General features: G+C 39.6%; 1 protein-coding gene across 9 annotated transcripts in view; it reads right to left on the minus strand.

The window, feature by feature from the left end:
• Positions 1–26,378, minus strand: part of TLN2 (talin 2) — a 221,293-nt gene that overhangs the window by 17,864 nt on the left and 177,051 nt on the right. For all 9 annotated transcript variants that reach the window (XM_075505789.1, XM_075505793.1, XM_075505792.1 and 6 more), the window contains 9 exons: positions 24,752–24,898; positions 23,061–23,227; positions 21,472–21,655; positions 19,239–19,364; positions 17,553–17,669; positions 15,121–15,306; positions 9,144–9,251; positions 5,340–5,445; positions 1,431–1,555 (listed from right to left, as the gene is read on the minus strand). In XM_075505789.1, the coding sequence (XP_075361904.1) occupies positions 1,431–1,555; positions 5,340–5,445; positions 9,144–9,251; positions 15,121–15,306; positions 17,553–17,669; positions 19,239–19,364; positions 21,472–21,655; positions 23,061–23,227; positions 24,752–24,898 (1,266 nt within the window). The remainder of the gene's footprint in view (positions 1–1,430; positions 1,556–5,339; positions 5,446–9,143; positions 9,252–15,120; positions 15,307–17,552; positions 17,670–19,238; positions 19,365–21,471; positions 21,656–23,060; positions 23,228–24,751; positions 24,899–26,378) is intronic.

A 26,378-nucleotide genomic window follows, 5' to 3' on the forward strand; every position in this document is an offset into this window, starting at 1 on the left:
GAAAATGACAAATAAACAGACCAATAAATCACAGGCAGACTGGTTACTCAAATTAACATGTTAAATGAGGAGCAGGTGTGGGATCTGTATTCACTAGGAAATTACAATGACCCTGGAGTGGCTTAGATGTTGGAAGGAAACTGCTCCATGGTTACTAGGCAACACACATATGCTATTGTGCAGTGATTGTATAGAAAAGGTGATGGAGGACTCTTCCTCTCCTCAGACTCAGCCTGTGTCCTCTGCTCTGTAGAATCTCATTATAAAGGACCATTTTTCTTTATAAACAAAATGGATGTACTCGTTAAAAAATGCAGGACAAAGAGCATTTCTTTTTCATGAGCTAATTTATTCCCATCACTAAGCAGAGGGGGTGGGAAGTCCTCAAAGAGTGAAGCTACCAAGAACTATTTCATCTGATGTTCCTGAATGACAAAATACCACCCTGCACTGAAAACAATCATCCAACACTGAATGTTCTTGAGGCCCTGCTTTTTAGAAAGACTTCTCATTAGCTTTACTTAGAAAATAGTTTTGCACCTACAAAGCAGCATAAACTTACATAGTCCTTTCCTGAAGTCAATTATACAGCCAAAGCATGATTTTCATTTTAAAGACATGCAATTCTAGGCAACATGGTAATTTCTTCTAAAACCTGCCTGTTATTCCACACTAGGCAAAAGGTAGCAATCCTCTGTGATCCAGTCTTGTGAGGTGTGCATACAACCACAAGTAACAGCACTTCCATATATTCCCTCTGTACCATGCATGAAAATAGTTGGCTTAATTTTATATAATATATTCAGAGACATGTTTGAAATGACCTGGCAACATGCAACACTACTTGTTTTCATAATGAACTGTAATTTATTTTCCTTCAGGAAAATTAAATAGAAATGGTCATACCGCATATCTGATTTGATACTGAAGCAGCTAGTCTTTTAGCATGGCATAAAATGCTATGGTTTTAATCTCAGAAAATCCTGAAGGTCTTTTGCATTCTGCTGAATCCCTTCTGTGTTGCTGCTGCTTTCTCCTGCTATACTACACACATTCAGATAAGAACAAAGGGTCTTCAAAGGAAAGCAAGTGAGAATGACTTTTCACATCAGTAAAATGTGTTTGGAAACAGAAAAGTAAATAATCAACAGTAATGATACTGTAACTCTTAAAAGCATTTCCAACATTTGGCTTTTATTCCTTTGCTTGCTCATGGCTGGTGCTTGACTCACTCCCTGAAAAGCATCTTTTTACCCTCTTCCTTCAGGGGTAAGTCCCATCCAGTGCAGTGTCTAGTAGCACTGAGACTGATGCAAGGTTTGATTGTTTATACCATTATGGTGGACAGTAATAAAGCATACACCAATATATGGGCTATATGCATCTTCTGCTTTATTAACTTCAAAGAAACAATGGGGATGGACACTCACCTTTGGCTTGGCTCTTGGTTTCAGCTGCTCTAACTTCTTTGCTGCAGCCTCAATTGATGCTGCAGCCCCTAGTAGCTCTGTCTCCGCAATGACTGTTGGGTCTTCTGGATCCACCCACTCTGTCCCTGAAATTAATGGAGACGAAGACAATAACTTCAGTGCCACTGTGAACTGCCATTCAAACAGGGTGATTTACAATCACACTTCAAGTGTCAAATACGGAATGCACATTGTGGAAAGCTGATTTTAGTACCATAATGGCATAAAAACACTGTGGTTTATGCCACTGAGAGCAAAATGTAAGCCAGAGTGAAAAGAAGTATTTAGCAGGATTACTCTGTTATGAAAGGTACATAATTAAGAACTGTGTAAGCAAAGCAGCTTCAAAAAGGGATACTGTCCATACTGGGAACAAAACTAAATGTCACTCAACTTTCGTGTATCAGAGCTCTTACTAAGATGGTTTCTAACCTGACCAAGTTGCAAGGTACATTGAGAAGTCTGACAGAATGGTAAAGAGGACATGCTATAGACAACAGATAATCATCCACAGCACACTTTTCAGAGTTTCTTTTTTGGCAGTGGTTAGAGATGAAGTAACTTTCTTCAGTTATTGACTGAAGAAAGCATGCTTTTGGCAATGTGTTTCTAACAGCAATATAGAGAAGGCCAAAGCAGTTTCTGTAACATATCCAAAGGTCAACTTGTTTTTTGTTGTTGAGTTTTTAGCATTTCTCTTGGCTCAAAGAAATTTTGTAGGTCCACATTGCATTATTATTTTCAATTTCATAACATTATTCTCTGGATGACAAGATTCAGAAAGCATTCATGTTCTGGATTGAGGGAAGCAATGAAACACCCAAAAGGAAAATCAGATGGAGAGAGAAAAGGAAACCAGAAAGAAAACTTCTAATTTCATAACTACTAAGGGCAAGGGCAGGAAGTGGCGTCACAGATGGAAACAGAAAAGGATGGGAAAAGTTTATACCAGGTGAAGGAAGACTAAGCTAGAATGAAAAAAAAAAAAAAACAAAGAAAAAAATCTCTTAAGGCCTTGTTAAACTTATTGAAACTGGATCAGAAAGTTTGGGTGAACCTAGTATTAAAATATCAACTGAAATGTTAATCATTATTAAGGAAGAGTGATTGGGGAGAAGGACACTGGCACTTTGCATCAGGAATAGCATAACCCATGTCTGATTCAAAGGAAATAACCTTGAATACTTATGGATCAACATTGCACCAGCTAAAGAATAAGGCAGTTTCTGCTATGGATGACCAAATCACAGGAGAATACAAAATGACTCGCTCCTATTTATCATCATAGAATCATAGAATCATTTAGGTTGGAAAAGACCTTTAAGATCATTGAGTCCAACCCATAAACCTAACACTACCAAGTCCACCACTAAACCATGTCCCTAAGCACCACATCTACACATCTTTTAAATACCTCTAGGGATGGTGACTCAACCACTTCCCTGGGCAGCCTGTTCCAAAGCTTGACAACCCTTTTGGCCAAGAAGCGTTTCCTAATATCCAGTCTAAACCTCCCCTGGCACAACTTGAGGCCATTTCCTCTCATCCTATCACTTGTTACCTGGGAGAAGACACTGATCCCCACCTCACTACAACCTCCTTTCAGGTAGTTGTAGAGTGCGATAAGGTCTCCCCCTCAGCCTCCTTTTCTCCAGGCTAAACAACCCCAGTTCCCTCAGTTGCTCCTCGAAAGACTTCTGCTCTAGACCCTTCACCAGCTTCGTTGCCCTTCTTTGGACACGCTCCAGCACCTCAATGTCTTTCTTGTAGTAAGGGGCCCAAAACTGAACGTAGTAACTGAGGTGCGGCCTCACCAGTGCCGAGTAGAGGGGGACAATCACTTCCCTAGTCCTGCTGGCCACACTATTTCTGATACAAATGATGTGCTGGGAGAAAACTGAAGTACATGGTACTGTAATCCTAGTGAGCTATGGTTCATACTGCTAATCCCTATATAGTATGTATACATGTATTTTATATCAAATATCAAAACGTTACCAAAGACAATTTCTCAGCTCAAATGGTGTACAAGATGAAGGAATTCTATATTAAACCCTAATATTGGCAGATAAGCAGGGAATAAAATATTTTTGATACAGTCAGCATGTTTAGACACAGTGAAAACCAAACTTGTAAAATGTAGCAGTTCCTCTTCAAAAAAAGGCATTTCACAAAGGTGAAAACATTTACATGCTAAATCAGTTACAAGACAGAATTTTATCACGTATCTATAGATGAAAATTAGGAATGAAAATTGGGAATGGTGAAAAAACATTTTACTTTCCACAAAAAAGCTTCTAAAGTGAATTAAAAAAAATCCCCTACAGGCAGTAAGTGAAAAAATAAAAAGTGAATTTTTATTTTAATGAATATGAGTTAAAATGCAAAAACTATTGGAAATGAATAAATGTCTCCAAAGATGAGGACAATAAAAAGATTTTTAAAAAGCATTTAGGGAATAGAAAAATTCTGATATTGGCTTGGCTTGTTAGCAAATGAAAACGGAAATTTCGAAACATAACAAAGAGTGCAGAAAAGGCTCAAGAATTCACTAAATTTACCTGAACAGGGAAAAAGCATAATGTAGATCACTGTTATATGAAACAGAGTAACTATGTTAAGACATAGAGGAAAAAAAACCCATAAGAAAATAATGAGGGATTCCCATATATGAAAAGTGTTTAGTCAGGATTCTTTTCCAAGGAATGTATACTGATAAAAGTAGGAAATAACTGAGGAAAACCTGCAGTGTATATTACACAGAATATCAGAAAAATGAGTGTAGTGTTCTCTGGCCTAGGTTAGGAAAGAATGATTGAACAAATATGAATTTACTAGAAGCCTTTGTTGGGGTGGTGCAGAATTAAAAAAAGAAGTGATTGCAATGCTTTATCAAATATTTTACAGTAGCATTCTATTACCTATGAGATTAGAATGCTCATATGCCTTTCTGATGGCTGTGAAGGTTTCTTTAGAGTAAAGTTCCCAGTAATCTGCTAGTAGATGTGCTTCAGCAGTAGTGGCCTAATATTTAATAACACTACCCTTAATATATATTAATCTCATTTAAAATGTAGAATGTTACAACTGTTGTCCTAAGAGTTTGTATGCATCGCTGCATAAAAATTTTACTAAGGAAGTCAGCATCCGAGAAAAATATCACTCGTGTTATAAGAACAGTGAACTTCTGCTAAGTGATGGAATTCATTGCTTATTTGAGTGCTGAATTTATATTTGTCCACAAGTTGTTCAATTCTAAGAGTTCAGGAAATCATCCAGACCACAATTTTCTGAAGTCTCATTGTTTCATTAACATACTTTGTCAGGGCAGGACCCAGACAGAGGACTGTAAGCACTATATACCTAAAATTGCCGTCGTTGCTAGAGGCTGAGTATTAATTCAGTAAGATGATGGTATCCCCTTTTATCTGAAGTTGGAAAGCAACTATCACTGCAAAGCAAAGGACTTATTTTGACTGAACAAACGTGAGTGTAAGGAAAGGAACCAGCCATCCAATTACAATTCAGCCACCAGTTCAAGAGGCGTGATACTGTATTTTGTTTTCTGCTACTGTGGCTCTTGAGTGCTCTGCTTGATGGTTCCATCTTCAAAGGCCACAAGATTTACAGATGAATTATGACCGATCACATGAAGTGGGAGAGGGTCAAATAGACATGTTTACCAACACTGTGAACAGGTGAATACCAGCAGAGAAATTAAAAGAATGGAAGTAGCTGGTACCAAGACACCTAGAACACACTAAAAGGGTTTTTGTTAGTTTTTGGTTTTGTTTTAAACTACAAAAATGACAGATCGTCATCTCTGGAGTAAAAAGCACACTGTACTGGTAGCCAGGCTGCCCAACTCACCTTTCATTGCTTCTGCTGATTGGATGAGCTCTGTAACAGCACCAGCAACCCGCTTGGAGAAAGAAGCCAACTGATGCTTTAGTTCTGGAGTTGTTTTTTGAAGGATCTAGAGAAAAAGATAAAATGTAATAATGCATATTAGTAAGGATTCCAGAGAACTCTGGAAAATTCTAGGCACACTAGTGAAAGATTTATTTTACACAGCAACTGGCTGAGAGAAAACACGAATCCAGTGAGAGAAATACAATTGTCAATGAATCACCAGGAGCAAAGGCTTACACTGCAACGTCTGATGCATACTAGGAAAGTGGCACTGCCTTGCATTTCTACAGGAACTGACAATATTGTCTGGAAGTTCTCAGTACTAAAACTAGGACAGAATTCTCCAAAACAGAGGTGCATGTGTGAGTATGTGGGAGGAATATGCAGCTTTAGCACTCCATTCTCAGATATTGTAGTCATTATACTTATGCATCAGGCTTAGTCTTTCTAAACTGCTGGAGAGGACCTGATTTTCTAGTATTAACAAACTGGTTGGTCACTATTTCTAAGAAACAGAATTATAGAGTTCTGCAAGCTAGCGCTAGCTGCCTGTTGTGGAAAAAAATCAGCAATGGTGAACACAATGGAAATGCCAACCCTAGGAAAGACCCTTAAATAGAAGGGAAAGAAAGACATCTCTGAACTGAATTTGCATCAAGTATTAAACTGTGCTTCTTCAAATGGAAAACAGCCAGATTCACACAGTGAAGTTGAATTCTTCCCCTGAACAGGAACAACATTTGCAGTTTTAATTACCATATTGTAAGGAAAAAAAAAGATTAAGTTCTGGAAATTCATGTATACTCAACAACTACTTCTGAGAGGAGAGTGACAGATATATAGAGAGATTTAAGAGCAAAACAAGAGGTTGAGCCTTGAAAGTCACATTCAGGTGTGCATTTTCTTAATGTTTTCAAAAACTCCCCTGCAAAGCAGCTCTGAAAACTAGGTGCGCATTGAAAATACATTTTATCTTTTTGTAAGCGTGTTTCCCATTTTGCAGTCAAATGCCTAACCCCTTACTTTGACAGAATAAACTAAACTGAATTGTTTTCTTAACTTTGCCTGGTGAGAACTCTGCCACACGAGGAATTCTGTCTCTCTGGAACTGCCATGGCAATGTATGGGTGGGCTGGTCTCCTGCTTCCTAAGGATGATCTTTAATCTACTAGTTTCCATATTAAACAGAAGTAAATGAATCCTCAATAGCTAAATAACCTGCAATGCTAACAAAATGTAACAACACAGTTATAACCAAGGTTTACACACTGCATAATCCCTTAGTATGGCAGAAATTGAGCATTGAGCATCTCAAGGGTTATCTTCCCACACAAGCAAAAAACGTCCAAAAATACACGAATGTGGTCAGGACTATAGCGAAGAATGACATTTTCTGCTCCAGCAACAGTGACACCATGTATGATAGTGGTGACAGTGTTGGAATTGAACAAATGGATGCAAATTTTAAAATTAGGCAGTTTACAAACTGCATTGTTTTAAAGCCAATTTGGAAGTCACAGCAGATTGTCATCCCCTGCAGAGTCATGTACAGGCATGGCATGAGAACAACAAAAGCTTCAGACTTCCCCTCAACTCAGCATGCATCAATACTGACAGAGATGGAGCATATGAATATGTAGGAGGGCAGGTCAGTCTTTAACCTTGCTAAGAATACAATTTACAAGCTGTTTTATACAAATTTGTGCATGCCCAACAGCTTCAATTAGTGTGTTCCCGCACCCTACCCCTAGTTAGGTGATTAGAGGAATATTCTTTTGAGCAATCAAGTCAGTTTTGTGCCACTTGCCCAATGCAACTGCTGCACAAATCAAAACACTGGCTTAAGAAATCTTAGATATTGCATCTGACAACTCTTGCACCTAAAAACTATCATCTTCAAAGAAATATGGCTGCTGAATAGTACTCCTTGGCATCCCTGTGTTGAGACACCCATGCAATCATCCCCTGGCCTGACTACCGAGGGCATGGACTGAACAATCATATCACAAGGTGCCACGTGGACTAATTAAAGATTTCTAGTCTGAGATGACCTGCATTTCTGGAGGTTATAAATTAAATGAGATTGTAGACCTAACGGTTCTAAACTACCAGAGTAACAGGGATCAGGATGCAACAGGATTGTGTGATGCTGAAACCACCTTGCTACCGTTTTCTTTTCTCTGAGTAAAACAAATCTGAGCTAGCATGTTAAGTTAGCAAGATTGCGTACGGCAGGAGAACAGCTCAGGTAACCACAGAACAAGCAAACGAATCACTTGGATTATATCTAGACTGTGTCTCTGCCACAACTCCCAAGAGTTAGAACTCAGGGGAAAGAGGGCAAAAGTCCCTGGAGCAAAAAGTCTGTCATTTACTTGGGCCAATGCTCCTCCAAAAGTGATCTTTTTTTCATCTACTTTCCAGATCCTGTTTACATTTATAGGGCACAGCATGGAGGTATTATGTGTGTACATGACTAGTTCTAGACAGACTTCAGCAGAGTCAAGATGAAGTTACCATTCCATACATCTTTTTTTCCATGCAAGCATTATGCTCCTCAATTGTGGTTGTAATCTGGGTCAGAGTCAGTTTTCTAACGCAGCAAACATTGAGTGTGTGTGGGGTAATTTTCTCATGGCTTTCAGGCCCTGAAAGTAAAGCAGCTTAAGATAAGAAAGGCCTGTTCTGCTTTATTTACGCAGAGAGAGAAAAATAAAATGAGCAAAAATTGACTCAAGTCTTTGGCCTGTTCTGGCATATAGTTTGAAACAAAGTACTATGACTGAGTTCAGGAGACCAAATCTGAAAAATTCCCCAGAATACTTCTAAACTAAAAATGCATCACACCTCTAATGCTAAATTACTTACTGCTATGCAGTTCTAGGAATTACATTAACCAGTTCAATCTTTCTTGAACCATTTTCCCTGCTAGTGGCAAGCATAACTGTGACTTTACTTCTATGTTATGTATATTTCAATGAGTTGATGTAAATGATTAGACATGCTGTATTCTCAGCAGTAAAGCTGACTTGGATTTGCTAATCTGCAGTTAGTGGCTGCAAATTTCACCTTCAGAGACTTTAATACGTCAGCTTAAAGCCACTTAAAACAAATCTCTGGGCGTCCATGAAGCTGACTGCTGATTTAAGTCACCTCCAGAAACTTCAATATCTCACAAATGTTAGTTCAAACACACGTTATTGCTTCCTACACATGTAATAGCAACAGAAGAACAATATATTATGTGATAATTATGTATGGTCAAGAAAAGCCAACTGACAGCAGAATTCATGAGTTTGGATTTGAGTGGAGAAGTTCTATGCAGAGCTTTGGGGGTGTCATGGCTGGCATGAGTTGGAGAGCTCTTTGTGAGGCAGTGCTGGCATAAAGATTACATAACCTCTTTGATCTGGGGGACAGGAGTGTGCCTAATATGTCTAATGCTTATAGTGGGCTTAAAAGAATCCTGAAGTGTCTTATTTTAACTTCTTTGTCGAGGACCATTTTTAGGTCAGGACCCATACTGCCTCCAGATCTGATCCAGAATTCAGTCCCATTTAAGTATTTCCAGTCTTCCTTCTGTTTCGCAGTTTGAGCTGAAGTACTGAGTTTACTTTAGCTTGATTTTGCTGAATAACTAAACTGTTCATAATCTTGTGACAAACTGATAAAAACGTGTCACTAGTAGCCACTATAGGAATAGGTCAGAGCGATTATTCTCCTTGGAAGGGATCCAGTATGTCCATGCAGACGACTCCTTACCAGGAGAACGTGTTCCAGGAGTTCCAAGTATCCCAGGGTACATTCTGTTCCAAAGTGCAGGGCTCTCTCTCGAACTTCTTCGCTCACATCTGGATGATATGACGCTTGCTGAGGAGGCAAAATAACATTAGTACCCCAAAACTGCTCCCACAAGAGGAGGTCAACACAGAGAAGATAGGGGAAAGAGAAGGGAAGAGATTTTTCATAATGTGCAAATGACATTTAAGCTTGAGGGCCAGCCATTTCTGTTGCAAAGGTGTAAGCAGACTGTGCTTGAAAAGCAGCAGAGCTCCAGTTCTGAGAATGGCATTGGGAACACTTTTTCTTTTATCAGCACATCCTCCTGTCTGGGTGTGCATCTGCAGTCTTAGTATCCTTCCTTAGGTATTGTCAGCAGTAGTACTACTTCTTTCTGCCAGTTGAGAACAAATAGAGAAACCCTTGAAGAACCATCTGAAAATACTGGAGGATTTATGATTTTTTCTAATGAAAATATATCACTTGGAAAACATCTTGGGGCTGGAATGGCCTCTTGGGTTGCGTATGTACAGTTCTACAGTGCAAAGGTTTTGCTATTGTGGCTCTTCTTTTTTACTAATGCCAACAAAAATAAAAATTGTAGGTGTAGGCCACCCGCAAATAGCTGTTTACATCTTACAGGTTAGAAATATGCTAAAACCATTCTTTTTAATTGTAAGCCTGTACAGCCTACCATCAAGGAATGAAAGTAGAAATGACCATCTGCTTTAGAGACCAAAGCACTGGGCTGGCCCCAGAAGACTTTGGGCTAATCAGAGGTCAACCACCAGCCCAGCGCGTCAGTCAAATGTGGGCGTCTCACTTTTCCTTCTCTATTCCGCAAGATAAAGATAATAGTTTGTTCCTTATAGAAAACTTTGCAAACAGCAGATTAAAAGTGCTATGGAAGTGCCAGGATATTGTTATTCTACATGAGAGAGACAAAACCCAAACCAGCCAACCCACCCACCCAAAAAAAGCATTAGCTGCTTTTTGTTATCTGGTAACACATTGTAAGTAAAAGCTTATTAATGGCTTTAGCTTGACATAGGGATTTAACACAGCAATAGACAGTGCTGGAAACATCTGTTTCAATACAGAGAAGCAGCAGCAGAGTCAGTTCTTTCACTTCTTAAGGATTTCCACTAAGTATAATGTCTGACGTCTGACATAAGCCTGACTAATTCAACCATTTTATTTTTAATAAAAGGTGAAAACTGCAGCCTTTTCAAGCCTTGTATTTTCTAAAATAAACTTCTAGGGAACTTTTTTATTGAACAGAAGTGCTAGTGTCCTGGTTTCAGCTGAGGTAGAGTTAATTTTCTTTATAGTGGCTGGTATGGGGCTATGTTTTGGATTTGTGCTGAAAACAGTGTTGATAATACAGAGATGTTTTAGTTGTTGCTGCACTAGTAAAGGACTTTTCAGCTTCCCATGCTCTGCCAGGTGCAGAAGCAGCTGGGAAGGGACACAGCCAGGACAGCTGATCCAAACTGACCAAAGGGCTATTCCATACCACATGACATCATGCTCAGTATATAAAACTGGGGAAGAAGAAGGAAGGAGGGGACATTTGGAATGATGGCATTTGTCTTCCCAAGTAACCATTATGCATGATGGAGCCCTGCTTTCCTGGAGATGGCTGAACACCTGTGGGCCCATGGGAAGGAGTGAATGAATTCCTTGCTTTGCTTTGCTTGTGTGCGCGGCTTTTGCTTTGCTTATTAAACTGTTTTTATCTCGACCCATGAGTTTTCTCACTTTTACTCTTCTGATTCTCTCCCCCATCCCACCGCGGGGAGTGAGCGAGTGGCTGTGTGGTGCTTAGTTGCTGGCTGGGATTAAACCACGACATTGTTGACAAGTGAAACTTCCTAAAAATATTAAAAATTAGCATTTCCTCTCACAGAACAGCTCCTTCCACCCCTGCAGCCTCGTATCTTCCACTGGGACGGGGGATTGTCTCACTGCTCACTTGTTTTGAGCCCTTCCTGCAACCCTCAACATCCCGAGCAAGCGCTGCTGCCAGCTGGGCCTGGAGCTGGTCTATGGGCTCCCTCTGCCGGGAAGTTCAAGATCAGCAGAGCACGAAAACGGCTCTCATTAGCCAGCTTCATCTCTTCATCTTGTCAACAAATAATCTGAAGGGAAAGGAGATGGGAGGAAACAGGATAGGATTTTCCCCATCTTCAGCATACTTCAAACAAGCTCCAGAAGCCCAAAAAATCCAGAACAGGTTATTTTTCATTTTCAAATAGGGCAGAAGGATCCCCCAGTGTTTCCTATGAATACATTGTAAGCACACTAATATGCCTCTTCTGCACTTAAATATTGTTGTTACACATGCAATCAGAGCAAACATCTGTAGGAGAGAAATATAAACTTCCTTTTATGCTTTGCATACATAGCCAAGACTGATATCAGAATATTTTGGGAGCATTTTTAAGGTTCAATGAGTCTTAAACCATAACTTCACAGCAGACTAAAGAGGTGATAAAGTCATTTTAGGATGACATTTTTGTAACCCAGAAACATACCGACAGAAATCTCACTACACCAATTAGGACTCACAACAGAAATGTTTACTTCTCCAGACTTGCACAGAAAGCCTGCCGAAGCATCTCGAACTGAAACGTGTCCGAAGAACAGGAGTACACATTTATTTCCTCATGCCAAGGCTTCTCTTCACTATCAGCCCTCATTTTCTCTTCACGTGCTTTCAAAACAGTAAGGCAGCAAGCACTACTTGACTCTAATACTACAACTTCTAGCCTGTCAGCACTTGTGGATGTAAAATGTACCGAGATAGAGTCAAAGAATCAGTGCTGTTTGAAGGAACCTGGAGAATTCACATAGTACAAACTCCTGCCTAAAGCTGGGTCAACATTAAATTCAGACCAGATCACTTAGGTCTTTGAAAACCTCCAAAGATGGAGATTTCATGTCGTCTTTAGGCCCCTGTCCCAATGCTTATTTATCCCCACAGTGGAATAACTGGGAATTCCTATGTTTCAATTTGTGACCCGTGTTTCATTTCCCTGCCATGCACCTCAAGTAACTAGCTCGACACTGTCTCCTCTCAGCAATTTCCCAGTAGGCTTTAGAGGGCTGCTGTGAGGTCTCCCCAAAGCTGCCTCTTCTCCAGGCTGAACAGGCAGTTCTTAGTGTCTCATCACAGGGCCTGTGCTCCAGCCCCAACCGTCTGGGTGGCCTCTGCTGAGCTCGCTCCAGTTCAATCAGTGCCTTTCTTCCTGTGGGGACCCCAAAACTGGACACAGTATTCTAGATGCAGTCTAGTAAGTGCTGAGAAAATGTGAATAGTTGTTTCCCTCAATCTACGGGCTATATAACCATGTAAGTCACTACTGATTTCAATTATTTTCTATGCTTTTGACGGACCTTTTGTACCTGTTTCCTTTCCAACAGCAATCATTAAAAATAGTGATATTATGCACCGGTTACTTACTGCATAGTCATTATTTTATACAAATAGGTAAATTGTTACTATCTTAGGGCCTGCTCTAACCTTCAGTAAATGTAATTACAGTGTTTCCACTGACTTTAATGAGAGTTGTCTTGGTTCATTATATCCTGCAGTAATCAACCTCATTGTCTTTTGAAACGGCATCTACTTATAAGCGTAGAATAGTAATGAGCACTGTAAATTCTTGTATAGCAGAACAAGCACAAGCATATATATAACTGCTAATAAGTCAAATCCCTTATACTACTTGCCTTAGGCTACTGGCAATGAAATAGAACTTAAATTCCTGACACCAGGGAAGTCTGAGCTATGTTCTATACAATTCTACCATAGATCATATACACGCACTTTTGTCTTAGCCCAAACGACATCAAAATCTGATTATTTGTCAGTGCTTATTGTACAGACTAGCTTAATCACAGTGGAAACCCCTCCAGTATTTGTCAAATGTCACAAAAACCAAGTTGTGCTGCATTCCACAGCTTTTACGGCATAGTGAGGCTAAGACTGCTGGTTCCTACCCCTAAAATTCAAGGGCTTAAGGGAAGGGCTTATCATGGAAATGCCATGTACAGTAATCAATTTGTAGAAATTAATGGCATAAGATTTCTAAGCCTCTGAGCAAAATTTGTAGAAACTATTTTCTAAATCAAGTCTGGTACAAACTGTATATTTAAAAGCTTTGTTAAATGACATGGCTATTTTGTCATGCATTTTAGATAGTGCATAAAATTAGTATACCTGGAGACTTTTATTCCTGTTTGCCCAATAACCACTCTTGATTTTAGGAAAGCTAGACAAGATAAAACTAGATCTTACTCCTTGTCAGTGTATCATTACAGGTAAGTAAAATGATTCCCAGCCATTTTCCTTCTGTAGATTGCTTTCTTTGTGAAGGTAATTCCCTGGGAGATCACGAATGCTTTTCCAGCATCCCAGACCTCTACTGTGCAGTTTGCAGGAAGTTTCATCCTGTCGGCTGCTTGCAATGCATGAACGCCGAAACCACTAAATTAACTGGGAGCAAATGTAAACATAAAAGATGAATGTTCATAATTAAATGTTCAAAATTACATATCGGGCTGTATATTGTGTATGTGATGTGTTTATAACATTTTTGGAAACAGAGGATTCTGTTCCTGAGAATTTGCTGCCTGTTTGGAGAGATCGAAACAAAAATGTGTCTGCACTAGCCACTTCCAAATGACAAAGGATGTTTAGTGCGCCTCAGCATCTGAATTCATGCCTGAATTGATTTGTTAGAATGTTGCACAACTATGAACTGTTCTTAGCCTCCCTTAGAAGTTTCAATTAACTGGATTGTACCTAAGGCATTTTAGGCTATGGTAGTTCTCATATAAGTAGCACAGTTGTTTAATTTTCCCATGCAGATTAGAGCTGCTTTGTTTTGTTGATCTTCTCAGTTTATGAAGCAGAGAGGACAGAATCAAAATTTGAAGCATGCAAAGTGTTCAAGAACTGTCAGACACTAAAAATCCTGTCAGTAAACTAAGTAAAAATATAAAGTTTCATTCAATGGTTTTGTATAAATCCAGTTCCAAGTTCTATTAGAATTTGCACTTTTGCACGAGGATCATTTTAAAAACAAAATTAACCCTTCCACCTGGGCAGTATTAGGCTAAAAATTAATCTGGCACTGACATAGGCAGTTAGGATTTGACCAAATACTGAAAATCAGACACCTCACAGAGAGCACCATTATTTTACTGTCATCTTCCATATATGTAAAGGCAAAAATAAATAAATATAATTTACAGGCAAAGGCACTTTTGTGTTACTACTGAAGACCAAAAGGAATGAGATTTTATAATCCCATTTTTTTTTTATTTATGCCTAGATCTTCTTTTATCATCAGAACAAAGCCAAATGGCTTAATAGGCATTTATATGACACATACTTTCCCCGCGGTTTTGCAGGCCAGTTTTTGAAAGTTGTCTAGCTCAAGCAAGTGTAGAAAACAGGGTACAGATATTTTTAGTGCAAAGGCAAAACACATTTTTGAAAAGCACAGAAGAAATTGAGCAAACCGACAGGTTTGGTTAGGGGTAAAGGACTACTAAAAATAGACCTGAGCAAATCCTTTCACCATTCCTTTCACTGTTCCTAGAAATATTGAAATCACATTTGTGACCATAGGATTATTCATATATTCTACTGCTTGCACAGATTGTTTGTCGTCCAGTTTAATAGGAGACTGAAAACTAGGACATTTCAGGTCAAATAAAACTTCTCATTTTCACGAAAATAAAATAGTCAATATTAGTGCTGCTTCTTTTTTTGTGCATAGCACAGAAAATCCTGAGACATTCCCTTAAAATTATCATAACCATTAACTTTCTCATCTGAAAAAGTAGAGCATTGATACAAAGCAACCGAACAGAAACTGTAACATTCAAGGGATTTAGAGGCACACACACACAAAAATCAGTTTTAGGCAAGGAAGTGAATCTTTACCTTACAAGCTGTTAGCATGTCAGCTACTGCTTTGCGGCTCAGATTTGCTGTAGCAATCACATCCTCCTGTCTGCATGAGTTCCCAGCTGCAACAGCTTTGGCAGTTGCCATGGTGATTCCTTTCGTCATCCGGATTGATTCTTCAGGTGATGATGTCTTTTCTGGAACCTCACTTGACTGAAACACCTAAAAGTGAAAGCAGAAGGAAAGTCTGATACCATGAACAACTGTGAGAAAGAGACAGCAACTGCAAGCAGCCTTCGAACAGCAGGAAATTAGAAACGTATTTGGAGTACTTGAATATCATTCTTGCTTGTCATGAGCCTGGTCCTGATAAGCCCACTCACCTACAGACAGCAGAGAGAAACAATAAGCTGAGGGAAGCATACACAAAAAGGTTAACCCATTCATCTCGTCTGCCATTTAACTACCTGGATGACAGTTTGTTACAGATGGCTGTTCAGAGTGTTACAGGATCAAAAGAATTACTATTCCTTTAATTATATTCTTTTTTCATCCTGACTGCTGCTTAGGCTGGTGTACTCACATGAGGAGATCCTTCCCCTACAAAGGCTGGGCCCTACCAAGCCCTTGTTGATAGCACAATGCAGGACAGACTGAGAACATCACTAAAATATTCAAAATGTCTCTTAAAAAAGTGGAGATGGAGCGTTGTCTCTTACGCTATACTTAGTCTCCCTTACAAACCTAAAGGTATAATTTTGCAGGGTGAATCTGGTGAAAATAGTTCAAATTATCTGACAGTACACACTACTCTCATGAATACTGGAATACACGAACTGTGGTAAGATGTAGGTAATAAGAGCTGGGTAACCTTACTTGTATTTTATATTTCCTTTTCCCAAGCTTTAGGCTGTATTTGCTTGCCATTCTTTTACTGTGCAGGGGCAATTCGGAGTGCACAATTAATCAGGACAGGTTTCTTGACTACACACAGTGCAACCTAAGCAGGCTAGTGGTTACAGAATGCAAATGTCTGGACAAAAATGAGCATGGTCTATCCCACGCTCCCAGTTCATCAGTTTTTTACTTTCTCTCTCCAGAAATAGAAGTGATGTTAAAAAATAAAGTCTAGTTAAACATGTGAAGGACATCCCTCAATGTTGCCCAGATTCAGTCCCTGGAGTTCCAAGTCAAGCTCGATGAATTTTCTTGAGCATATACATGCCATCCTCTGTTCCTCTCAACCTCCTCCTAGTACTCTACTTTTCTCTGCACGAAAGAGATGACAACACCACCGCCACAGACCCATTCCTTAGCAATGCTGACAAAAGGAAAAGGAAGTGGAGGAACATTTCAAAGAGATACCAACCAGACTGAGAAAGTAGATTGATAATGCTCAATCCTTCAATTACAGATCTGGACAGGTTTTAGATCAGAGTTATGGGACGGAATGTAACTTAACCAGGCCTTCATGAGGACACACAACAGTAATGTGCGCTAGATATCGTAGAGAACATTCCTGATCAGGTACTGAATCAGGAGTTTTTACCGCTGCAGACACTGTATAAACTCCCAACAACTACATACAGATATTAAAAAAAAAAATTAAAATAAACAAGAGTTATTTCTTCATCACAACAGCATTGCTCACACAATGAAAAATAGATGTCTTATGGAGAGCACTTGACAAGGCAAAACTGTGCCAGTGCAATTACAGTGTAAGGATTGCTAATCCACAGACTATACAACAAAGTATTTTCTGCTGAAGACTGTGTCTATAGGTTTTTTATAAAAATGGACTGTAAGTAAAGGAAGGAAAAAAATCAGCTTTCTTCACAAACACGCAGGTATTAATTTATGTCACTGACTAATGTACTAGTAAAAAAAATAACTGAAAGCTGCAGGTGGAGGTTACACTTTTACATCTTAAAGAGAAAGGAAAACAATTGTCATGGTCTAACACCTAATTTGGGAGAGAATTCCATGCTATTGTTAATTCCTGCTCAGACAGAATTCAGATAGCAGGCTATGTATCACTGGTAGTATCATTTCATAATAAAGGAAAAATAGAAACAAGATTAAACTGCAGGTGCAGTATGGCTATGATGCTGAGGAGACATTACCAAAGCCAGGATCAAAAAAAAGTGAACAGCATTGGACTCAGAAAAGAATATCTGTAGTGAAAGCTTAACGTCTAAAGAACAACGAAGCAGTTGCTTCCAGATTTGTACATGACAGTAGTATGTCAAATGTCAAAGTAGGGACTGGTACTGTCGGAAAGTAGATAGGTTGACTGGCATTGTAATTGTACTTTCAGAGATGATTTGCAACAGGTAGATAGGACCAAACTGCATCCAATGCACTGCAAGGCAGTAAAGCATAGCTTGAGGAGGAGTGCCTGGGCAGGTTGGTTTCAGTGTAAGAGCATACTTTCAAAAACTGCCACGTATGGCTATTTTGTTCTGTACCGTGAGTTCCTGTTTGATGTACTCAATTGTGGCCTCGAGAGCTCTTGTCCCTCGAGTAGCTTCATCTTCTACTGCTTTAACAGTCTTCAAAAGCGATGTGACATTTGTTACCATCACCTGAAGAAGAGAGAGGTGAAGACAAAAATATGTGATTCCTTCCTCCCATTTTTCAGAGACAGCAGGGTATGAAGCAAGGCAAACCAAGCTAGGTAGCACTATTACTTCTAATAGGGCCTAAGAGGCTTCATGAACTGTAGTTGTTATGGGACTAAATACCAACGCTCCTTTTGGCCAGTTTCTGAAAGCTCCCTGTACGTTGCAGAAACATAGCACAACTAACTGGAGAGCAATACCATCCTAAGTGTGAGTGTTCTGGCAAAAATTTTACAAAAAACCCGGAAATTTCACAACATTTCCAGGATAGGTCTCTTATACAGATTGATTATGTTAGTGTCTTTTCTTCCTGCACATCTTACACTGCAAGTTGAAAGAGATGTGAATCAAGGTACAGTATTTCTTTTTGAAATTCACCCAGTACATTCTCTGCAATCAGACAAAACCCCACGTAAGCAAGCAGCCAAACACCAGCCTCAAGCCCAAATGCAGATATAGAAACAGTGTTACTGTTCCCGTTACAAACCCAATAGTCCTGATGCAGAATAACCTAATTGTCACTGTAATACCTACACCTTTCCTATACCCCAGTATGTTGAGATACAAATGATAGCTACAATGAAAAAAGAAGAGACAGAAAGGCCAGCTTCTTGACAATTATGACTTAAAACAGAGAGAGCTCTTCATAGGACAAAGAGCCAAGAAGCCACTTTTCTTGACTAGATGGGTTATTTTCAAGTAGTGCCTCAACAGTATACTGTTATCATGTGCTCTGAAAGGAAGACAGGCACAGGTCTTACAGGTAAGCAACAGACATGAGAGTGAGAAGAGCTTCCAGCCAAGCAAGAAGCGACCATGACACTCTCATAACGTGAAAGCAGAAGTAATACCACGTAAACCTCCACATCTAGAAATATTTTGTAGACATGAAGCCACAAGATCTTTGTGAGGCAAATGTCATAATACATCTCACGTGCAGGGAAAATAAAGCACAAAGATATCACAGGTATGGTGTATCTGTGCGAGTTTTGAGGTTTGATACCTATGTACTTCCTGGAAAGATCTAGGAGAAAGGGGTCAGAAATGCACAACATCCTACTGTAGAGTTATTGGAGGCTTTTTTTTCCCCCTTTCTGCCCTCCCTCCCCTTCTCCCCTCCTTCCCCAAGCTGCAAGGTCTAAATAAGGAGGCCACAGGCTTATCCTGAGCATATGTCACTGTTTAGAATGTAGTGTTTACGTACCATTTTATACTGGGTAAATTTTAGCCTATAAGATTACTAGAGGAGAACCTGCCCTCAGATATGGGCTTGCAAAAGAAAGAAGTTTCTCTTCAGAAAGATTACAGTTCTTTCATCAAAACCACAAAAGTCATCTGACAGCCTACAAAAACTGATACCATCATGGAAACTCAATAGTGTCGTCTTATTTTGCTGTATCATCCCAGGATGATAATGAAACAAAAAGAGATGAGATAACAGGCAATCAGAAATTGCTGAAATCCAAGCTTTGCGTGTCTATCAAGTGTGATTGCACAGATACTTTCAAATAAAATATAAGAATAATGTTTTACCTTGGCAGCACCTTTCAGCTGGTACATGGATGGATCATCTGCTGGTTTGCTGGCAGCTCCTTTGGTAGCACCAATGAGATCAGAAAGGGCCTTTGCAACATCCTTGATAGCATTGATTAGGACAACCTATAGGAATGAGAAGTAGCCATAAGCCTCAGGCAAGAAAGGGTAGCCTGGATGAGGGTGTGATTTTTAGAACACAGATTAAAAAAAAAAAAAAAAAAAAAAAATCTACTACTGGTACACAAATAGTACCACCCTCCCTTTACCCCAGTAAAACACATAATATTCCGGAAGAGGAAAAGCTGTGTTGATAGCTACAGTATTTCATACAACGGGTCAGAATCTATAAAAGTGCCTATTTCCTGTGAAGAAATTGAAATGCTGATTGCAGGTAGGATTTCCTTCCTCTGAGCTTCCCCAAGAGGAGGTTTACTTTTCTCCATGTTCTTCACCCTTTGGGTGGAAGAGAGACGAGAGTAAGAAAACAGATTGATTATAAGCTTACAGTCTAATGCTACAGTTATGTACCAATTCTGAAATCAGCTACCGAGAGATCAAATGTACTTGCTATGGCTAGGTATTAGAGGGAGATATTCTTTCAGGGAAAAGGAAGTTGAACCTCTCTAAGAGGCTATACACAATTAAATGCTGAGTAACTTGGCTGGCCTTAAAGTCAGGAAAAGTCAAATCTGGAGATACTGTCTCCTAAACCCAAGCTCAAAGACAGAAGTCCTAGAGAAAATATAGACACTACAACAGGCTTGTTAATTATTTTAGAGTATTATTGGAATAGCTCTCTCCTCCAAATGCTTCTCCTTTGCCCTTTCCACTAGTAGAAAATCAGATTTTTTAAGTATTTTGCTGGAATTCAGAAGAGTTTATTTTAAGGAAAATGTCGAAAGATGCATGGAAAATGTTGAAAGATGCATGAAAAATGAGAAAGCTCAGGGGGGAAAAAAAAAGGTGTGGAATAATCACTTCTCAATAACTGCATTTCTGTAGCATTATAAATAGTAAGAAAACAGCCTCACTCCTTTGTGTTTGTAGTTCACTGTAACTTACATAGAGGTGAAGTCTTTGCTTTTCCTGAAAAGTTTATTTAGATTTTGGTAGCTGAGAAGCTCTTTGACCATGGAAATAAGAACCTGAGACACAGGACAGACTGATGCTACTCTTTGTTGTGCAACTGCCTATGCTGTGCAGCAACTTGCAGTGTAAGACATCTGAAACTGTATCGCACCAGGTGAAGGAAGTGTTGCTGCTATGGAAAAATGTTGTGACAGTATTGTGTGCTAAAGCTATTTGAAATGCTCCAGTTAGGACACATGATGCGCCTAAAATTTCAAACTGGCAATATAAAATTGCTCCAAATAAATAACTACTTGTGCACAATAGCTTTTATTCTAAGTACTGTATTCTTGGCTTTTTCATATAGAGAAAAACAAGTGTGATAAATGTTTTGCAAATGTTGTTAGTTTATGGAAATCCTTCTGTTTAAAAAAAAACCAAAACAACCCACCACAACAAAAAAAACCCAAAAGGTGCTTCCAGCAGTATTTTCCTAGGGAGGAACATCTCGGAAGTTTAGTCCATCATACAGGTCAAGCAAAACAGAACACACATCCCTTTCACAGCATTATACAAACGAGCAGGTTTTTTCCAACTAATTTGGTACCACCACAGGCACATCTATAATATGCTTGCCAACCTCCATTTCACCAAGATCCAAACAAACAACTGAAGAAATATTTGAGATAATCTACACTGAAGACTGAATGTACTGAGTTAAATGAAAAACAACTCAGATACAGCTAGAGAATGGCAAGAGCTTGTTGGCCTACACAAGTAACACAGAGTGCACAGCCCAGCTGTAAGCTGGATAAGTATCTTCAAAGTCATGCAAGCCCTTTAGAACAAAAATGGGATGAGTCAGGGTCCAATCACAACTTAGTAAAAACGAGACAAATACTTTGCCAAAAGCATCCCAGCTGGAACACACCCATGAAATAAAAGCAAAAGTGTTATACAAAGGCTTGTCTAGTTCCACTCAATGCTTTAACCTCTTCATTGTATTCTAAAAAAAGAGTGATGTCTGAGCAAAACCCAGAGAAGTCCCAGAAGAGATGAACCCTACTGTGTTGCTTAAAAGCAGAAGTCCCACAAAGTCTTATCAATTGAAAACTGTCTCTGGTCTCTTTAAGAGTATCAGAAAAATGTTAAAACATCTCACCTGTGTTTCAGGATCATCAGATCCCAAGCTAGCCGCTCCCAATTTTACTACCTCAGCAAGCTGAGTGATGGTGTTAGCTGATGACTGAGCTGCTTGGGCCAGTTTGTCCTGACTTGAGGCAGCACCAGAAACCAACAATTTTGTATCTTCAACTAAAGCTTTTGCTGTTTTCAGGATATTTTCCCTGTAGCAAAAAAAGAGGAAGCAGGGAAGGAAGTGGAAAAGGAGAAGAGGAAAAAAACGTGTTTTTCAATGTTATGGTGACTAACAGCTACATAAAGAGCTGACGCAAGTCATCATGCCAGCATCCACTCATGATAATATACCACAGGCCAGGCTGCAAGTAAAAAAGACAAGATGACTATTAGAACAGTAGCATTACCCTTTGGGCTAGATGCAAGGCAGTTTATTAAAATGACCCCATCTTGAAAAGAAATGAGGTAGGGTAGTAGCAGAAGAGAGCATTGCATTTTAACACCGAAAGAAAATCTGGCCATGCTGTGAGGAAAGTAACAGCTGTCAAACCTCCATTTTAATCAGCATATTGTAAAGAAACTAAAATAGTTATTTGTGAGGAAGGCAGTAGCAAGAATGGCAGAAGGAACAGAGAATATGACCTAGTCAGGGCTCCCCCCCGCCATATACATGTTTTGACATGTCAGGACAACAAATACAAAGCAACATTTGGGTAAAAGAGGAAACCATTTTGAGTATGCACTTCACAAACGAGTCAAGTTAACTGAGAACTAGAACCACATTCATGTAGAATGTCAGCCTGGAAATTAATGTCACCTGTATGAAATCCCTGACTTTCAGTCTGCAGAATGGCAGCAACTTACACACCATTGCATCTTTCCTCTTTCTTGAGCAACTGGCAAGGCAGGAAATAAATGCTGGCCACGCAATTGTCATATAGGCCAACTAGGCTGCGAAGCAGTAAGTCAGCGTCTTGGCTGCGAAGCCCTGGCTTTTACCGCAAAGAAAGTAACAGTCAGATGCTGCCAATCTCTTAATGTGATGAAAAATGCTGCGGGATTATTTTGTTGCAGATGTTACTTGAAGGGAAAATGGGTTTATTTCTGCCAAAGGGGAAAATGCGTGGCATAGCTGTGCTGTTTTCATCACTGCTGTCCACAACAGCATTAACCGTAAGCATGATTTAGCAAGACAAACAGCCAGACAGTCAAGAACAGCTGTTTGAAAAAAGTATATAGAAGATTCCTCTTCAATGTCACGGACAGCTAATTTTCGCTACTAGAATTACAGTGCATGGTAGTGTATGGAATGAGACAGCTTGAATAAAAACAAAAGCTAAAATATTACTACAGTTGCGGTCTTCTGTTGGAATTGCTCTCGGCAGATGTTCCTCAGCTTTTTAAAATTCTTTCCTCACAGAATAACCAAAGTGAAGTTTGCTGTCCTCTATCAAGATCCCAATTTTCCTATTTCTCTTCTCACTCCACTGCCTCATGCAATTTCATTCATGGGAATCTAGAAAGGTAAAAATTTATCTCCACATGCCGGTCGCTTCTGCCAGTTCCACTGTTCCCCTATGCACGCGCTCTTCCGTCTTTTTCAGTTACACTGACCTGTGGTCTGCAAATGATTCGTTGTTCTCGGCATTAAGGGTTCCAGCAGTAGCAAACATGATAGTGGTGTCTAGATCTGCAATTATCCCAGACACGGCACTAGCCGCAGTAATACAGGCTTGCGTGCCTTTGTTTCCTGCTTGAAGGGCAGATAAAACTAAGGAGACCTGGAAACAACATAAAGCAACAAGGCAGTCATTGAAAGAAAGCCTCATTAAGGGGATGTTGAGTTAAGCGAGCTCTTTAACATGACTGGAATCAACAGTGGAAATTCATTCCACAGTGTCATTTTGCAAACTTTAATAAACCTCTTCTTCCCCTTTCCCTTGTTTGCTCTCTTTGTGCAGTAGTCACTGTGATGACTAAAGATTGTGTCAAATTAAAGGGGACTTCAGCTGGGAAGCCCACTTTTCAGACAGAATGAAGTGATCTGTTCATCATAGGATGAAGCACATCAGCTAAAACTTCCTTGAAATACAGTCAGAGGTAATGTAGTGAACTTCTACCAGGATAAATGTCAGAGCCAAGAGCTACTGCTTCTTCCCTAACACACGCAAATGAACACTGTCCTGAAGCACCCTAGGAGTCATGTACAGTACACTGATATAAACTTTAACATCAGAGAAATAGAAAGTATAGACTCTCTCAATCCAGATAATAAATATTGTTATATTTCTAGAAAATTATAGAAAAACAATATATGACTTTATATCTAGCAACATTTTTGATCACTAAAAAAGCTAGAAATCTCAATTTCATCTAATTAACATTGTACTTTCAAAGCTCCGCAGCTGGGATGCTGTCCTCATGCCATACTATGGTCCTAAATTCTGCTTTTGCAAGAAAGGATACACATCTGGGGATATGTATATCGACTTCTAATAGTACAGTTCTTCCTGAGGTTCTGTTGAGATTCAAAGTTGTCCCCGAATAGCTTGTCCCTGTGATTCACTATTACTCTCCTTATCAGCTTTAACTCTTTTTACAAGATACTGTCTACCCCTGCATAAATTTGGAATTGCTGATATGCCGGGGGCATGACACGGTGGAAAATTTGTAGAGCTGAGAGCACACTAACACAGGCTGAACAAGTGATGTTTGGTGAAATCTAAAAGTAACTGACATTTGACTCTCAACATTCGTGCTCAACAAAAGGAGAGAAAGGCCATGAAAAAGGTTCAGCAAAGCCAAGCTACCCAGGCCATCTGTTTGAAGCGGACATTTCCAAAGACCAAAAAACTCCAGACAGTTTGAAGATGCAGTTGTAAGTGCATTAGCTTGGCCCAGTCTTAAGTGGGGAGGATGTCACTACATGAAATCACATGTCGTCGACCAACCTCATCTCAGTAACCATGGCCATCCACATGGACTTAGTATTTCCAAGGGAATGCCTCATAAGGCACAAGTGCCATCTCATGTCTTAGGGATTAGTTTTGGACCAGTCTCCCTCTGGTATGAGGCTGAAGTTTTATTACGAGACATGAGCAAGGGCTAATCATGGGCTAATCTAGCATATGAACTGCACTGAACACTTGAAAGAAAAGTAAGAACTTGGTGTAATTCAGCCAATATTGTACTATAATGGTAAGTTAAAAAAAAAAAATTTCCTGAACCAAAACAGTTTGACTGGTTTACTCCCTGGGGAAGCTTGACAGTCAAACGCCGTGGGGCAACACAGAGGGATGTCTTACCTTTTCCGTGACAGCACGAGCACATTCTATCAACTCCCTTTTAGTGTAGCTGTCTGTAGGGCAAATCTGGAGAGCTCCAGCTTTTTGCACAAGGAAGATACATCCGTGGCCAAGTTCTTGCACCCGAGTCCTGATCTGGAATCCTATCTAGATGGTAAAGGAGGTACAGGGGAAAAAGGAAGCAAGAGCAAAGTGAATAAATAAATGTCATGCTGGTACATTGTACCAACACAAATGGAAACACGGTCACTGTGGTGAATCTTTATTACCAGTATTCCACCCATTGCTATACTCTCCGCAGAGATCAGAAAAAAAGGACAGATGTAATACCATCTACTCATGCAGCACAACCCTATAAAAGGCTTACTGATGAAACAGGAGCACTAGTGAACCAGACCCCCAGAAAGAGAAGGCATAAGGTGTGTACCCAAGTCAAGTGTACATAATTCAAGCACACACAACTTTACCACATTCAAATAACACTACCTAATCTCCCAGAACTGTACTATCAGCGTGAGCTGTATTCAAGGTAAGTACAATGCGTAAAAAGTACACATTTACTCTACACTGCTGAAACTGCATCAAAAAGTATGTGACTCGGTTTGTTTGGTTTTGAATCTCGCACAGAGTCTCAACTCTCCAGAACTGACCATGTACCTGTGAAGCACTGAAATTTGGAAAATTCTGCCCTCACCACTTCTGATTTATTAATAATCCTACAGCATAAGCTGTGCGGTCCCTGTTTAGAAACACATGAGAATTTTAGTACCTGCAGGTACTTAGGCATATAAGTGTGTATTGGGATTAATAAGTAAGCAGGAATCACAACCATTAGTATCACAAATGGAATTATTTTAACTTCAGGCAGAAAGTAACGTGCAAAAATGGTAATTCAATTTAACAATATCAAACCGAATGCAAGCCATTGCTTTTCATGTAGCTACTGAGCACAAAACACTCAAGTAGTCTATCAGTGGTGGAACGTAATTACAAAGTCAAAAACTCTTTTAAGGTCTTTTATCTAGATAATCCGATATATCCGGTGATGGTGAGATACCCTCTTACCCCATCTCGACAAAGTTTGTCTATGTTTCATAACCAGGGGCACACAATGAGAAGAAGAGAGAGGTGAAAGGATTTCTGTGATTATGCTCAGAGAATATGCAGCAACTACTGTAACAGGTTAAGACAACTGAGGCAAATAGTCCATATTCCTCTGTTAGCATGAGGCACGTAAGACTGCATGGGGAACCTGCTTCTCCTGCATCATATTCCGACTCTGAGGTATGAAAGATGCCCCGTCAGCAAAAGATACTTGTGCTCCTACTGGTTGCCTGCATCTCACTTTAGGACAGGAAGTTACACTTGCTTACAGGCAAGATAAAAAAGCATATATGTATTTGTAATTCATTAAAACATATGAGATCAAAGGAAAGTGGTATAGCAAATAATTAAGCATTTTCTTTGTATTTGCAACTTGTCTGTAAGTGAAAGCCCCAAGTAATTTAAGAGGTTCTGTCCCGGTCTATGGAATTGCCCACTATTATCGCAAGCTGTTTCTTTCTGAAGCTGGACCGAGGTTTTGACAAAAGGTTTCTGTTCTTTGATAGGGTAATTCTTATAACAA

This window comes from Mycteria americana, chromosome 6 (assembly GCF_035582795.1).
Source record: "Mycteria americana isolate JAX WOST 10 ecotype Jacksonville Zoo and Gardens chromosome 6, USCA_MyAme_1.0, whole genome shotgun sequence".
NCBI classification, from domain to species: domain Eukaryota; kingdom Metazoa; phylum Chordata; class Aves; order Ciconiiformes; family Ciconiidae; genus Mycteria; species Mycteria americana.